General features: G+C 34.2%; 2 protein-coding genes and 1 long non-coding RNA gene across 6 annotated transcripts in view; 1 reads left to right on the forward strand and 2 right to left on the reverse strand.

Annotated features, from left to right (window-relative positions):
• The window catches only part of LOC135838936 (uncharacterized), a 282350-nt gene that overhangs the window by 14739 nt on the left and 253617 nt on the right, over nt 1–13994 (forward strand). The gene's annotated exons all lie outside the window — the stretch shown is intronic.
• Nucleotides 46–5004, reverse strand: LOC135838886 (probable peptidoglycan muropeptide transporter SLC46). Of its 2 annotated transcripts, none has more exons than XM_065354700.1 (6): nt 4185–5004; nt 3990–4091; nt 3765–3902; nt 3561–3644; nt 3377–3475; nt 46–484 (listed from the first exon to the last, which is right to left on the reverse strand). In XM_065354700.1, exons 1-6 carry the CDS (start codon nt 5002–5004, stop codon nt 480–482), a joined length of 1248 nt encoding a protein of 415 aa, XP_065210772.1. In that variant the 3' UTR covers nt 46–479. The 2 variants fall into 2 exon arrangements, with proteins under 2 accessions (XP_065210772.1, XP_065210771.1); XM_065354699.1 differs by having other exon boundaries at nt 3322–3475.
• LOC135838885 (probable peptidoglycan muropeptide transporter SLC46) lies at nt 5786–13628 on the reverse strand. Of its 3 annotated transcripts, none has more exons than XM_065354697.1 (7): nt 12532–13628; nt 12350–12451; nt 11134–11271; nt 6517–6600; nt 6262–6415; nt 5983–6109; nt 5786–5877 (listed from the first exon to the last, which is right to left on the reverse strand). In XM_065354697.1, the coding sequence occupies exons 1-6, from the start codon at nt 13352–13354 to the stop codon at nt 6028–6030; spliced, it is 1383 nt and encodes a 460-aa protein (XP_065210769.1). In that variant the 5' UTR covers nt 13355–13628; the 3' UTR covers nt 5786–5877; nt 5983–6027. The 3 variants fall into 3 exon arrangements, with proteins under 3 accessions (XP_065210769.1, XP_065210768.1, XP_065210767.1); XM_065354696.1 differs by having other exon boundaries at nt 5786–5896; XM_065354695.1 differs by having other exon boundaries at nt 5873–6109.

Genomic DNA, 13994 nt, shown 5'->3' on the forward strand with positions numbered 1-13994 from the left:
TATACCTACTTAGTCATTAAATCAGTACCTATTAATAGGAAAAAAATTTCGCCTGAAAAATTACGTTTAATTATATTGAACGACGCACATTAAAATTTAGTAGCAGGATCAAGACCAAACCGAATTCCAATTAGGAAAAATGCATGTACTTCAAAATACGAACACTTTGCATCTTATGACATTGCAAGTACGACTACCGATCTATTAGCACATATATCAGCTTATCAAACGCGATAATTTAAAATAAGTTACAATTTTTTCACAAAATTATTAGGTAGATATCTACTTATATGTAGTTATACCTAATTTTGAAAAATTAACAAGTAAACAACTTGTATTTAGCATTGGTCACTTTTACGATGGATAGGTCATTTTTAATTAGTCGCATTACATTTTCATGAGCTCATCACTTTTTCATGTGGTGCAACTGCCAGTTGTAACCTGTTTCTGTTCGTCGACCCTCCGAGAAAGCAAATATGCTATGCTGAAATGAAATAATTTAATTAAATATTGATATAGTACATCTACCTATTATAATTTATTCTAAAATCTATAAAATCTGCTGCGTTGAATTTGTTTAAAATAGCGACGAAACACCTATGATGTTGTACCTATTGTATCTATGTAGGTATTATAGGGTGTACTTTATTTTGCAAATTCGGAATGCAGAAATAAACCAGTGAAATTGGTGAAAAATTCATGGAAATAAACGATTCTAAAACTTTTTGAACGTTGAAAAATTGCTCAAATTATGTAATAAATTTCTCAAAATTGTTGAGAAGAATCAAAATAGTGTAAATTGATAAAAAATTAAATAATTGAATAATTTCTGAAATTTCAACAGAAAAGCAACAGAACTAGTGACGAATTTATTGAAAAATCAAAATATCCTTAAAATGAATTGAAATTATTGGGAAACTGGTTGCTTAAACATGTATGTAGGTACTTGATTGTAGTCATTCATGAAAATTTGAATTTTCTCCTGTGTTGTCGTTCAAAATCTTACTTTATCATTCTAACACTCATTATCTGTCAGGAGAAGTTGTCTTGATTCATAAACAAAAATAGACGTGGTGATGACCTGTTACTAGTGATGACAAAACTTTTACATTTTCAGTTCAAATTTTCAGTTTTTAGTTTCAGATTTGCTTATTTCAGTTCAAGTTTTCAGTTTCAGTTTTGCTTCTTTTTGTTCAAGTTTTCATTTTTCACTTTTCAGTTTCAGTTTTTCTCATTTCAGTAAGTTTTAGTTTCAGTTTCTCCATTTTAGTTCAAATTTTCAACCAGTTTCAGTTTCAGTTTTCCATCACTGGTTTTTACCATCTAATTAGTTGCTAATACCCCTCTGGCTGGCGTTCAAACCACCTTTTTTGTCCTGTGTTTATATATGTAGGTACCAGAGCTGAAAATGGTTACGCTACCCGCTTATCCATATCTGATTAAAATACCAGTCTAACTCGCTAGTAGCTTGTATCAAGTTGATTTGGGTACAGATAGTAGCATATAGTGAGCACAACCCGATCGTTTTCGCACTTAGTCTGCGCACGCGCACGCACCCCAAAACTTGATAATGAGTCCAAGGAGTTTCACTTCGATACCTGTTGTGTGATTGACATTTGACAGTTATTGATGACAATGATGAGGTCATGTTGGTACACCCACTACGCATACAACATGCTACCAGCTACAATGTGAACTGGTGTGAAATTTTTTCAACTTGCTACCAGCTACTTGCGAGCAGCGGGAATTTACAGTCTGGGTACAGTAGTTACCCGCTGTTAGCAAGTACCGTTTTCAGCTCTAGTAGGTACCAGAGCTGAAAATGGTTATGCTACCTGCTCACCAGTATCTGGTTAAAATACCGGCTGAACCCGCTGGTGGTTGGTATTGAGTTGATTCAGGTATAGATAGTAGCGCATAGCGAGCACAACCCAATTTTTTTCGCACATAGTCTGCGAATGCACCCCAAAACTTGATAATGCGTAAGTGGGAGGAGTTACACTTTGACACCTGTTGTTTGTATGTGTGATTGATGTTTCGACAGTGACTGATGACAATGATGACGTCATGTTGGTACACCGGCTACGCATTCAACGTGCTACAAGCAGGGTTGAAAACTGTTTGGAACCACCACAACCACTTTTATAGGTCAGGTGAAACAGGAACCAGAACCATCAGAACCGTTTCAAAATTTGGAAAAGAGAAGTACCAAAAGAACAGCCATATGAAATGATTTTGAAACAATTTAGAACTATTTAGAACCAATTGAGTTTTTTAAGGAAAGAACAACCAGAACAGGAACCAGAACAAGTTTCAAATAAGAAGAACCATCGGAACTCTTTTCAGGAATCAGTTCTTTTTGGTCCCTTCATCATTGAAACTTCATTTTTTTTTACCAAAGTGAAATAAGAATTCGTGTTTTTCATGCAAAATAAGCGAGGTAACGGGGAATTTTTTCAAATTTCCAATTTTTTGCCATTTTTTGGACCTGGACCTGGAACCATTTGGAACCATTTTTTAATTGGTGGAACAACCAGCGCCACCAGCAAAAGATCAAAGGAGGAGTAAAAGGAACCACCAGAACCATTTGAGTTTGAGAAGAATTGAGAACCATTTTGGAAGAACAATGTGAAAGGTACTTTTTGGAACCAGAACAAAACCATTACAAAGCCATGTCTGAGAACCTTTTCAGAACCAAAACCGGGAACCACTAATATTCTAAGGTTCTAAGAACCACCACCATCACAACCAATTCAATTTGAAACGGTTTTCAACCCTGGCTACAAGTTATGATGTGAGCCCATGTGAAATTTTTTCAACTCAGCCTCAGGCTTGAGCTATTAGCAAGAAGCAAGAATTTACAGTACAGATACAGTAGTTACCCGCTGTCAGCGAGTACCGTTTTCAGCTCTGGTAGGTACCTTAATTCTCTTTTTATTTTGCCATTATCAATCCAAAAAACCTACCAAGTACATATAGCGCAGCCAAGAGCACCCAGTGGGAGAAATTGGTATTACTCAGGATATTTTGCCAATGTGGCTGGCAGTTGGGTGTCTTATTTAGCAGGTGCAGTGTCCATAGTTCACAGTGTTAAAGATTTTGTCTGATAGGTATGTACTTCAATTTTTTCACATTTTGTAAAATTGGGACTCTCACCAGCACCCATACTTTTCACCAAGGAGGCTGAAAATTTCATGGCGTGATTTTCTCACCCCAGGACCAGGTAACAACTTTAGGAAGAGGGAGTGGAAAATAATGGAAAAAAATTTATATCGTATAAATAAGGTACACCCTGTACCTAGTATATCTACTTATACTTACCAGTACAAAATAATAACTCCGAGATCTATTATGACACTAAGTATGAAAAAAGCACCTGGGAATACATCTATGGTTTTTTGAAAAATAATATTATAAGCTGGATGGCAAATAGGAAGAAATAAACAAATCACAGCACAAACGGAATACAATCTTCCTGAAATTGAACAAAAAAATAAGAAAGAAATAGGTAAGTGGGTAACTGTTGTAAAATTATTGCTAAAAGTTGTGAACCTACTTACCATATTCACTACTGTCGTAATATTTACTGAGAAATGATCCAGCTACTGATGAAGCTGTACCATGAAACATTTCAAATAAAGGAACTAAAAAAGAACGCACAGATTTTAAGAAAATCAAAACTTGCTGTATTTTGTAAAATAAATATTTTTAAAACTTCAAAAAAAAAAATACTTATTGCAACATCATTCTTCAAAATCACTCACCTACGTAAAGATGCCAATCATCATAGGCAAATAAATACCCTATTACAGCTATTGTATCCCAAAACCCAGCAATCATTCCAATAACGCCGTCGTGAATTTTGAAACACTTGCTTAGCACAACAGAGCAAAATATCGTACCTGAGAACATTGTATTTTTTAAATTTACACCTTCGCGTGATATTTATTAAACGTACTTACCTATTTGAGTCAAATTTGATCACTAACCAAAAATAATTGCAGTATTTTTGTAAAGAACATACGTGCTATATCGTCTCTCATCCCAGTGAAATTTATACCTGAAAAATAGATAAAAAACTGTTTTTTCTCCTGAAAAAAAAAAAAATGAATTCTTTCAAAATTATGATTTGGCTTCATACGTGATGTGATTAGTTACACATATCGAATTTTGAACAAAATTACCTTGCATTGCGAAGTACACGAAAAGAAAACAGATCATCATCAAAGTAACAATAATTCTTCGACGACCGAGACTCTTCTTGAAAACAACTCTAAAGCTATCAACGACTCGGCTCAGATTAAAACAGTGGAGAAAATGTCGTTTTTTCTCTACAGGAACCGACACATCATTGACAAAAATCCAAGTCAATATTAACGAGATCATCGAAAACACGAGACACAACAAGTACGAATAAAAGAACCCTATTGCTCTAAGAATAAATCCAGCTCCTCCACTGCCCAATTGCTCACACGTTGCTCTCACAGCTAATAAAATTCCTAAACGCATTGTACGATTTTCCTCATTCGATACATCGCACAAGTAAAGCTGGGTCGATGTAAACATAAGCGCAATCCCTCCAGTAAGCATTTCGAAGCCCATTTCCGAAAATGCAGCTAGCAATGGATGCCATTGCCAAAAATACGAATTCAAGCAGCCCGATAAAGATTGCATAATTAGTCCAACTATTGGCAGGTAAATCAAAGGTAGGCGACGTCTTCCAGCTTCGTCGCTCCAGCTAGTTGATAGGATGGTGTAAATTAAACATACCGTCATTGACACGAAACGATAATCCGAATTTATTTTCGAGGTGAATAGAACTCCTTGTTTTTCGTCGTCACATTTTGTATTCAAGTCTGGCTCCGAGGTTTGGTTGAATCGACACGATTTTTGTAGATATAAATTTGTATTTACCGTGTCTAAGATGAGAGAAGTGGTTAGGTAAAAAAATAAACATGGCTCGACGGTCACATGCTCGAATAAAGCATTCCACGTAATTAACATTATTTTATTCGGTATAGTTTAATTGAACGTCGCGAACAATCTAGGTTAGACGATTGAAACATATTGCGTACTCGTACTAATGATGTTGAAAGTTTAACTTTTACCCATATAAAGCACTTCATTTATTGGTGTATATTATCTAGATGGTACTTTCAAAAACCACTTATGCACTCAATCCGAACAATTTGATCGACATTGTGACTTGCGAATTCAAGATACGAGTTGAAATCGATGGGCAAAGCAAAATCAGAAAAAATTATAAAATTCACGTTTTTTTTTTTTTTTTTGAAAACTTGCGTGGAAACTTTTTGAACATGGTATTCTCATGTTTGAAAAAAATCAAGCTAGATAGAAAAAGCATGCCCTGAAATCTTCAAAACAGAAATTTCAAATACTAAGGTTCATTTTTGGACTTTCTATGAATTTTTGAAAATTAAAAAAATTCAAAACACTGTTTTGAGGGCAATTTTTGAACTTTTTTATGTAATACAATTTTTTTTGATCCATGCGAAGCAATGTGAAAAGGTAATTCCTGCAATTAAACTCCCGCACATCAACAAGTTCCTATTTCAAAATTTTTAGCAGTTGGGATATTTTCTTACTCCCTTGTTAAATATGTATCTAGGTACTTGCAATTATGAAATTTTCAAAATACAACTCTCGTTTTCTAACAGAACATTTTGGAAGAAAGTTTTCCCATCAAAATCCGACATTTATTTCGAATACCTAATGGAAATTTCATGTCTTTGAGCATTCCAGCAAGAAAACGTCTATTCAAAGGAACTTTTCGGCACTCATTTAATCGTTTCGAGACATTTTTTCGTATTTTGAAATCAGCAATAGGTACTCGAATAGAAATTGAAAAATATTAATCTGGAAAAAATATATGTACCTACGAAATAAATAATTGAACAGCGAATTTAAAACCATAGAATTCATTAGGTATTTTCGTCGAATTTTATACGAATGGATACCTACGTCATCATTTTTAATTACAAGTTGCATTGCATTTTTATAAGCTGATTAGCCATCATGTTTCTCTATGGGAGCATTAACCTGTTTCTGTTTCTGTTTCTCAATTCCCTGACAAAGCAAGTACGATATGCTGTAATAAAACAAAGTAATTTTAGAACTAGAACCTCTACTTATGTAAGTATTATGCACCTACGCATTTTAATTTCGAATAAATACCTACTTATATGACCTGCAAGGAGTTTAACAATAAATACCTTAAGTAGGCACTTAATTTATACGTACCAATATAAAATAATAATTATGACGTCCAATGAAGCACTCAGGATGAAGAAAGCGGCGGGAAAGAAATCTATGGTGTTTTGAAAAATTATATTATAAGCTGGATGGCAAGCGGGGATCATTAAACCAAACACACATAAGACAGCATACAGTCTTCCTGCAATTGAACAATAAATAAATAAATAAAATATTAAAAAATCAGGAAATGTTTTGACAGAATATTGTAAAAGTACTTACAGGTAATAACTTACTACTCACCAAATTCGCTATTGTCGTAATATTTACTAAAAAATGATACACAGACTGATAAAGCGGTGCCATGAAACACCTCAAACAAAGGAACTGAAACACAGATTACATTTTTCTAAACAAGTCAATTAGGTACAGCTGCTTATTCAAAAAAATTATGCAAAAAATAAGTAAGTATAGCAAAATACATGGAAAGTTGAAGAAAAATACATTTTTTCGAAGAAATAATTTTTGTTTGTTTGTCTTTTTTCTTGAAAAAAAAAAAGAAATGAAAAAAGTGATCCCAATACTTAATTACTGAACTAATATGAAAAAGAACTTGGGCGATGATTCATAAGCAAGTTTTGGTCTTTTCATTACGAGGCAAACTTTTTCTGCCTTTTTGTCTGCCAATTTTTCTCAAAACGTTTTCATGTACGGGTTTCCTTTTGAGTATGGTAGGTTGGAAATTCACCATCATTCTACACTATGGGCACCTCGAAGGCTGAGGAAAGAGGTTCGTGCATTATAAAGATCTGGATGGATTTCATTTTGGCATTGTATATGACAATTGTTGCAGAATTGAAAAATTTATAAAAATTTACAAGAGACTCCAAAAGGGCTTAAAACTCCCATAAATCGATTCGGAAAATTAAAAAGAGAACACGAATCAAAGCTCAGCTTTCGATCTCAATCTCATCAAATTTTGAGCTTTCGAAAAAAATTGGTCGAAAATCTAAAAATGAAAATCAACTACTGAAAGCTATGCAGGGTACAATAGGTGTGGGTCAGAGTCAATTTAGATGACTATAGAGTTCACTACCATCTTGTGGGGAAGTGAGACCTCAAAAAAAAGGAGAAAGATTTTCTCACATATTCAGTTTTGACATGGGTAGTACAGACTACTTTTATTTTACTTTTTTTTGAGCCTCAAAGCAGCTGAAAATGTGGAGTTAGGATTCGATGTCCTCTGCTATGAAATGGTGAAAGAATCACTGAAATCGGTGAAAGGCACCTGGGCACCTCTCTTGTAAGTAGGTATGTACTACCAATGCATTAAAAGTTTGCAATTTTCCTAAAGGGTACCCCCGGATAAGATAGGCAAAATGCCCTTAACCTCAGATTTCGACGAAACTCACAGGGTATGTTTGGGCCCATAGCCCGCTCCCCACCCCACCCCCCCAGACAGGGGGCCAAAAAACACGTTTTTCAGGAGAAAAATTCTGTATCAGCGCGTAATTAAGATAAATTGATTCTGTAAAAGAATATAGTTAGAGGATACATGGGCGTACCTCCCTGAATTTTTTCAGAATTTTTCATCGCATGGGGGGAGAAGGGGGGACAAAAGAAAACTTTAAATCGACATTACTCCGGAATGAAAAAACATACCAAAACGATTTTTTCATCAAATATGGGTACCCTTTTAACAAAAAGTATGCAAAATGAATTATTTTATTCTTTTTTTTTTTTTTTTTGTAAGATTCAATCAAAATTGAAGGAGTGTAAGGGGACAATATGCCTTCACTGGCTAGACAGGGACACTTATTGTATTTCTATCAGTAGAAATGTAAATCTTTCATCAATAAGGGAAGTAGGTACCACAGAATCCAATCAAATAGATTGATTCTATAGTACTTTACTTAAGAAAGTATATTCGATGCATTAAGGTAAAGTGGTTAAGTATGTGGGAACCACCAGGGAGGTATTTTCACACCATCCATTTAGGTCAGATGTGAAAAGCTTGTAAGTTCATAAAGCTCAATGAGGCAAACAGCCAAGTCAAGAAGGAATTGAACTTCACTTGTTGATTCGCGCTTCACAGTGTAGGTCTGACCATCGGAGATAATAGGGCCACTCACTCCTAGGTAAGTTTAGTTCTTTAGTCTCAGGTCCTCCGCCTTGACTTGACATAACTTAGTCTTGGGGAGTAAAAGTGTACGTATTAGTCTTAAGTCTATCTATTCGCATACCCAACACAGGCAAAGTGATTGTTTACATGGGAGTAGGTAAAAGCGATCCTTCTTACACCACTATACTGTGGAATATCCTTTTCTTAGATATGTGTAGAGTTTTATTGGAATTTAGACTTAAGCGTAACGTGTTATAATTAATTTTATCAATTATAACGAAGTGCTTGTATTTATCATGTGTTCTTATTTCATGTGGTTTGATTAACTCAAGGTAAATAACGATTAATTTACTGTTCAGACTGGTATTGAGTGGTACTCAATTGGCTGAGCTAGCATTGGGTACATGTGTTATAAATGTGTTGAAAAATACTGCTTAGTGAGTAATTCTCATCTTAACCTATTAGGCATTTGGTATCATCTTAACCCTCTCATAGGACCTATAACGTACCTATTAGAGCTGAAAATGGTTACACTACCCGCTAACCGGTATCTGGTTAAAATACCGGCTAAATCTGCTAGTGGTTGTATCGGGTTGATTCGGATATAGATAGTAGCATATAGCGAGTACAACCCAAATGTTTTCGCACTTGGTCTGCGCATGCACCCCAAAATTTGATAATGTGTAAGTGGGAGGAGTTACGCTTCAACACCTGTCGTTCGTATGTGTGATTGACATTTGACATGATTGATGACAATGATGATGTCATGCCGGTACACCAGCTATGCATTCAATGCGCTACTAGTTATATCGCGAACCGGTGCAACATTTTTTCAATTCACTACCCGCTACTACCAAGTAGCGAGAATTTACAATACGGATATGATAGTTACCCGCTGTCAGCGAGTACCGTTTTCAGCTCTAGTACCTATCTAACTGGAGCAAAGAAGTCATTTTGACTTTCTGAATCCAAATATGTATCATAGTTATTGGTTATGAATAGAGCTCGGATTTTTATGATTTGTCATATTTTCATTCATTGCAGAAGATCGCGCATATCCTATAGATTTTTGTGAATCATACAATTCTGAGTAAAATGAGCCCAACTTGTTAGCGCATATTTTGCATATTTTGGACATAAATGCATAAAAATGCATATTTTAGACATTTTAAGCGCATATTCGTCATATTTTGGGCATTTTTTCCATTTTTTAGTCATATTTTGGAAATTTTGGCCAAAAAAACAATTTTTTTGGTAAATTTTCATTAAAAATAAAAAACTGGAAGAAAAATTGAAAAAAAAACGATTTTTAACTTTTTTTTCACCACGTTGAGGCGATTTCAGTGTTGTCAGTTTAAAACAGTACTGTATGTTTAAAACGTTTAAAACAGTGTTTTAAACGTCGAGAAACAAACAGACAGTGTTTAAAACAAAATTCTGTTTAAAATGGTTTTTTTTTGTTTTAAACAAGTTTTTTTTTCAACTCCAATTTCCTAAAAAAAACACGTTTTTTTCAATTTTTCGTTGAAAAAGTAGTGAAATTGAAGAAACTGAATTTTTAGATTTTCATTCTTCTTCCTATACTTTTTTTCAAAGACAAATTTTGTGTTTTGATTTCAATATTTCATGAATCTTATAGCTATTTTATGACGTCGCATCTTAAAAGTTGATGACTGGATAACAGCGATAACGTATATTTGAAAAACTGAATCCAAAACAAATAAATTTGTGTTAAAAACGTGTTTAAAACCATTTTAAACATGTTTAAAACACGTTTAAAACACATGAGGATCCAGCTGTTTAAAACCCTGTTTTAAACAAAAAAAAACGTTTTAAACAAAAAAACCGTTTGTTTTGTTTTTTTTTTTAAAAAAACGTTTTTTTTTCCAACACTGGGCGATTTGTATGTTAACTTATAATTGATTTTTTAAAGTAAAATTGAAGACTTTATTCTTTTTTTTTGAATTTCTCAATTTTCTAGCGTTTCCTAAACCTTTAAAATGAAAAATCCTTCCTATAGATACCCATATTGATATTGCATAAAAATGCATATTTTGATGGATAAAGGCATATTTTGTCATAATTTGATCACAATAAATGCATATTTTATGCGCATAAAATGATTTTTTAAGTGCATAAAAATCCGAGCTCTAGTTATGAAAAAAGAAAATGTTTTTAAAAAAAATAATTCTATCAGTGATAGAGACATGGAACTTGAAAGTCAGTTTTATAATTCTAAAATTGTTTTTTGAGGGCAGAAAAATATTTAAAAAAGTATCTACCTATGTCAAAACTGAATGCCATATATCGTACCATTTGATCAAAAAATTGACCAAAATGGAGCAAAATGGATCTGAAAGTGAGAAAATTCTTTTTTTGAGGTCTAAAAATCGAAAAATTGCTTCAAAAAATCAAGATATCCACTTTAGCTGATGAAAATTTGAGGTCGGGCTGTGTTTGATGCCCTCTATCCCATGGTGTAAGAATAATTGAAATCGGTGAATTTCATCCGGGGCTCGTAAGTAAACGAGATGTTAAGAAGGGAGTGAAAAAGTGAAATGTACCTATAACATTCTCTGCTCTTCAAAAAATTTATACGAGTAGGTACCTATTTCTTTTCACCTATGATCATCAAAAGAACCAAAAAAATCCAAGTTGTCCCTATTTATGATTGCAGGTTTGGCAACAGGATTAAAAAATTATTCCTCAATAGTCAATACCAATAATCGTCAAAAATTAAACTACACCAAATAATCGTGAAAAGAGAATTACGAGCAGAATCTATCGAAACAACTAACCTACGTAAAGGTGCCAATTACGATAGGCAAATAAATACCCCAACACTGCTACCGTATCCCAGAATCCAGCAAACATCCCAATAACTCCATCGTGTATTTTGAAATGCTTACTTAGCACCACCGAACAAAAAATTGTACCTGAAAACACAATTTAAAATGAAAATGTTCAATTTTTGCAAACACTTGTGTTGGATTTTTTTTTACCAAATTCAGTGGAAACTTTCATTTTCAGTTGGAAATCACTCAGAAAAAAATTTACCTCTGCAGCTGCCCCTGGAGGGAATTGGGTACTCACAGAAGAGGAATTCTCTAAAAAAAAGTGTGCTTTTTCGCAGCTAGCCTTTGACCAGTCTGTTTTAGCAGAAATGGCCCAGTTCCAAAAGATTCGTTAGTAGAACTTGGCCATTACCAAAAAATCCAAGACCACTTTTAGAATTCTCCTCAGCGATTTAAAATTTGCAAATTGCTTATTTTTGGGTAAATTTTTATTAGATATGAAATATTTCACATTAATTATACCAAAAAAAAAATCGAAAGATATAATTTCTGTTACTGGGAAAATGGTTTTAAATGCGATGATGCCAATTCTTTGGCCATTACTGCAAATTTAAAAAAATCGAGAAAAATAGCCAAAAACTTATCAAATTGTCTGAGTTTTTTGAAATTTTCTATAATGATCCATTTATCAGAAAATTGGCACAACTGCATTTCAAAAAATATATACCTTTCAATGTTTTGGCTTCATTGATGTAAAATAATTATTTCGGAAAGGAAAACTGAAAAAAAAAGAATTCACCCAAAAGTAAGTAGGTAAGCTATTTGCAAATTTTAAACCACTCAGTAGAACCCTAAAAGTGGTCCTGGCTCCTGGATATTGATGGAAATGACCCGGGTCGATATAAACTCTCAAATACCATATTTTGGAACTAGATAATTTTTTCAAAACAGGTTGGGTATGGACAAGAGCGAAAAAACTCACGATTTTTTTCTCGAAAATTTCCTCCTTTGAAGCCTCATATCTGCCCTCCAGGTGCATCTCTAGAAATGCAAATTTTTTCTGTGTAATTTTCAACTCAAAATGAAGGTCTCTGTTGAATTTGGCCGAAATCCTCCAAAATTTTTTTTTCGCAATCTAACATCAATCTTCAATATTATTTACCTACTTATCTAATATCTATAGTTACCTATAGCTCAAAATTTCAACAATGGTGCTTACCCAAAATGATCCCAGTATTTTTATAAACCGTATAAACGCTAAACTGTCTTTCATCCCAATGGAATTTATACCTGAAAAATAGATAAAACACCGTTTTCTCGCCTGCAAAAAACAAAAAAAAAACTTTCTTCACAATTATGATTTATGATTACCACGTGTACCTACGTTTGCCAAAATATCACCTTGAGTAGTAGCGAACACTATAATATAAACAGCGAGTAATAAAGCGACGATAATTCTACGACGACCGAGACTCTTTTTAAAAACAACTCTAAAGCTGTCAACGACTCTATTCAAATTGAAAAATTGAAAAAAATTATGTTTCTTTTCGACAGGAACCGATACATCTCTGACAAAAATCAAAGCTAACACTAATGAGATCGCGGAAAACACGAAACACAACAAATACGAATAAAAGAAACCGACACCTCGAAGAATAAATCCAACTCCTCCGCCACCTAATTGCTCGCAAAGAGTCCTCACAGCTAATAAAATACCCAATCTCATGGTACGATTTTCCATATTCGATACATCGCACATGTAAATCTGGGTCGATGTTATCATCAGCACAACTCCTCCGCTAATTATTTCGCAGCCCAGTTCTGATAATGCAGCCGCCAGTGGATCCCATTGCCAAAAATACGAATGCAAGCAGCCGGATAAAGATTGCAGCGCGAGTCCGATTATTGGTAGGTAGATCAAAGGTCGTCGACGTCTGCCAGCTTCGTCACTCCAGCAAGTCGATAATATGGTGTAAATTACGCATATTATCAGCATCGCGAAACGATACTCTGAGTTTACTTTCGAAGCGAACAAGACCCCTTGTTTTTCGTCGTCGCATTCTGTATTCAAGTCTGGCTCTGAGGTTATATTGAATCGGCATGATTTCTGCAGGTATAAGTTTGTATTGACCACATCCAAGATAAGGTAGGCGGTGAAATAGAAAAAGAAACAGGGTTCTACGGTCACATCTTTGATTAAACCGTTCCACATAATTAACATCATTTTAATTATGAGTTAAATATTTAATGTCGCGAACAACGATTACATAATCGAAATATTACCGCGGTGTTTCTTTTTTTTTTTGAGGCTGAATTTTTTAAAAACACGTACTTCACACGCCTATATAGCTTGCAGTAGCCGATTAAACTAAGTTCACATAGTATGATCGAGCGTCGTTTGTGCAGCCGATGTACCTATACGAATCGCGAATTAGTTTGGGTTACGAAGGTCAGTGGACAACTGTGAATTTACTCATATCTACCTGTCTGTGTCTATAGATAGGTATAGGTACTTCATTACATACAAATAAACCATAAATCAAGGCTGACAGGAAAAAAAGAGAAGGAATGAGTTTCAAGTGGGAGCACATATTATTGTATATCGCACATTAACACGTATACTTACTCGTATGCATATCTACGCACGATGAGAGATTCCCCTCTGGTTTAGTTTATGGTTATTGCGATGAGTAAATTCATATAAAATCGTGTTTTTATTTCCTCGACTAGACAGTTTTTTTTTTTTATCAGTTTTCATGTTTATAAATAAAAAATAAAATAGAACCTCTGCTTTCACTCGCTAGACTCTGGAATTTGAAAAATTTCGAAATTATACTTGCTAGCTACCTACCTACCTCTTTGTC

The sequence above is a fragment of the Planococcus citri genome, chromosome 3 (genome assembly GCF_950023065.1).
Source record: "Planococcus citri chromosome 3, ihPlaCitr1.1, whole genome shotgun sequence".
NCBI classification, from domain to species: Eukaryota; Metazoa; Arthropoda; class Insecta; order Hemiptera; family Pseudococcidae; genus Planococcus; species Planococcus citri.

Coding starts and splice junctions, on each gene's coding strand:
- LOC135838886 (XM_065354699.1), bottom strand. CDS start 5,004: ATGTTAATTACGTGGAATGCTTTATTCGAGCATGTGACCGTCGAGCCA. Junction 3,645..3,764: donor TGATTGGCATCTTTACGTAG/GTGAGTGATTTT, acceptor GTTCTTTTTTAG/TTCCTTTATTTGAAATGTTT. Junction 485..3,321: donor GGAGTTATTATTTTGTACTG/GTAAGTATAAGT, acceptor ATTTCATTTCAG/CATAGCATATTTGCTTTCTC.
- LOC135838885 (XM_065354697.1), bottom strand. CDS start 13,354: ATGATGTTAATTATGTGGAACGGTTTAATCAAAGATGTGACCGTAGAA. Junction 6,601..11,133: donor TAATTGGCACCTTTACGTAG/GTTAGTTGTTTC, acceptor TCTGTGTTTCAG/TTCCTTTGTTTGAGGTGTTT. Junction 6,110..6,261: donor ATAATTATTATTTTATATTG/GTACGTATAAAT, acceptor GTTTTATTACAG/CATATCGTACTTGCTTTGTC.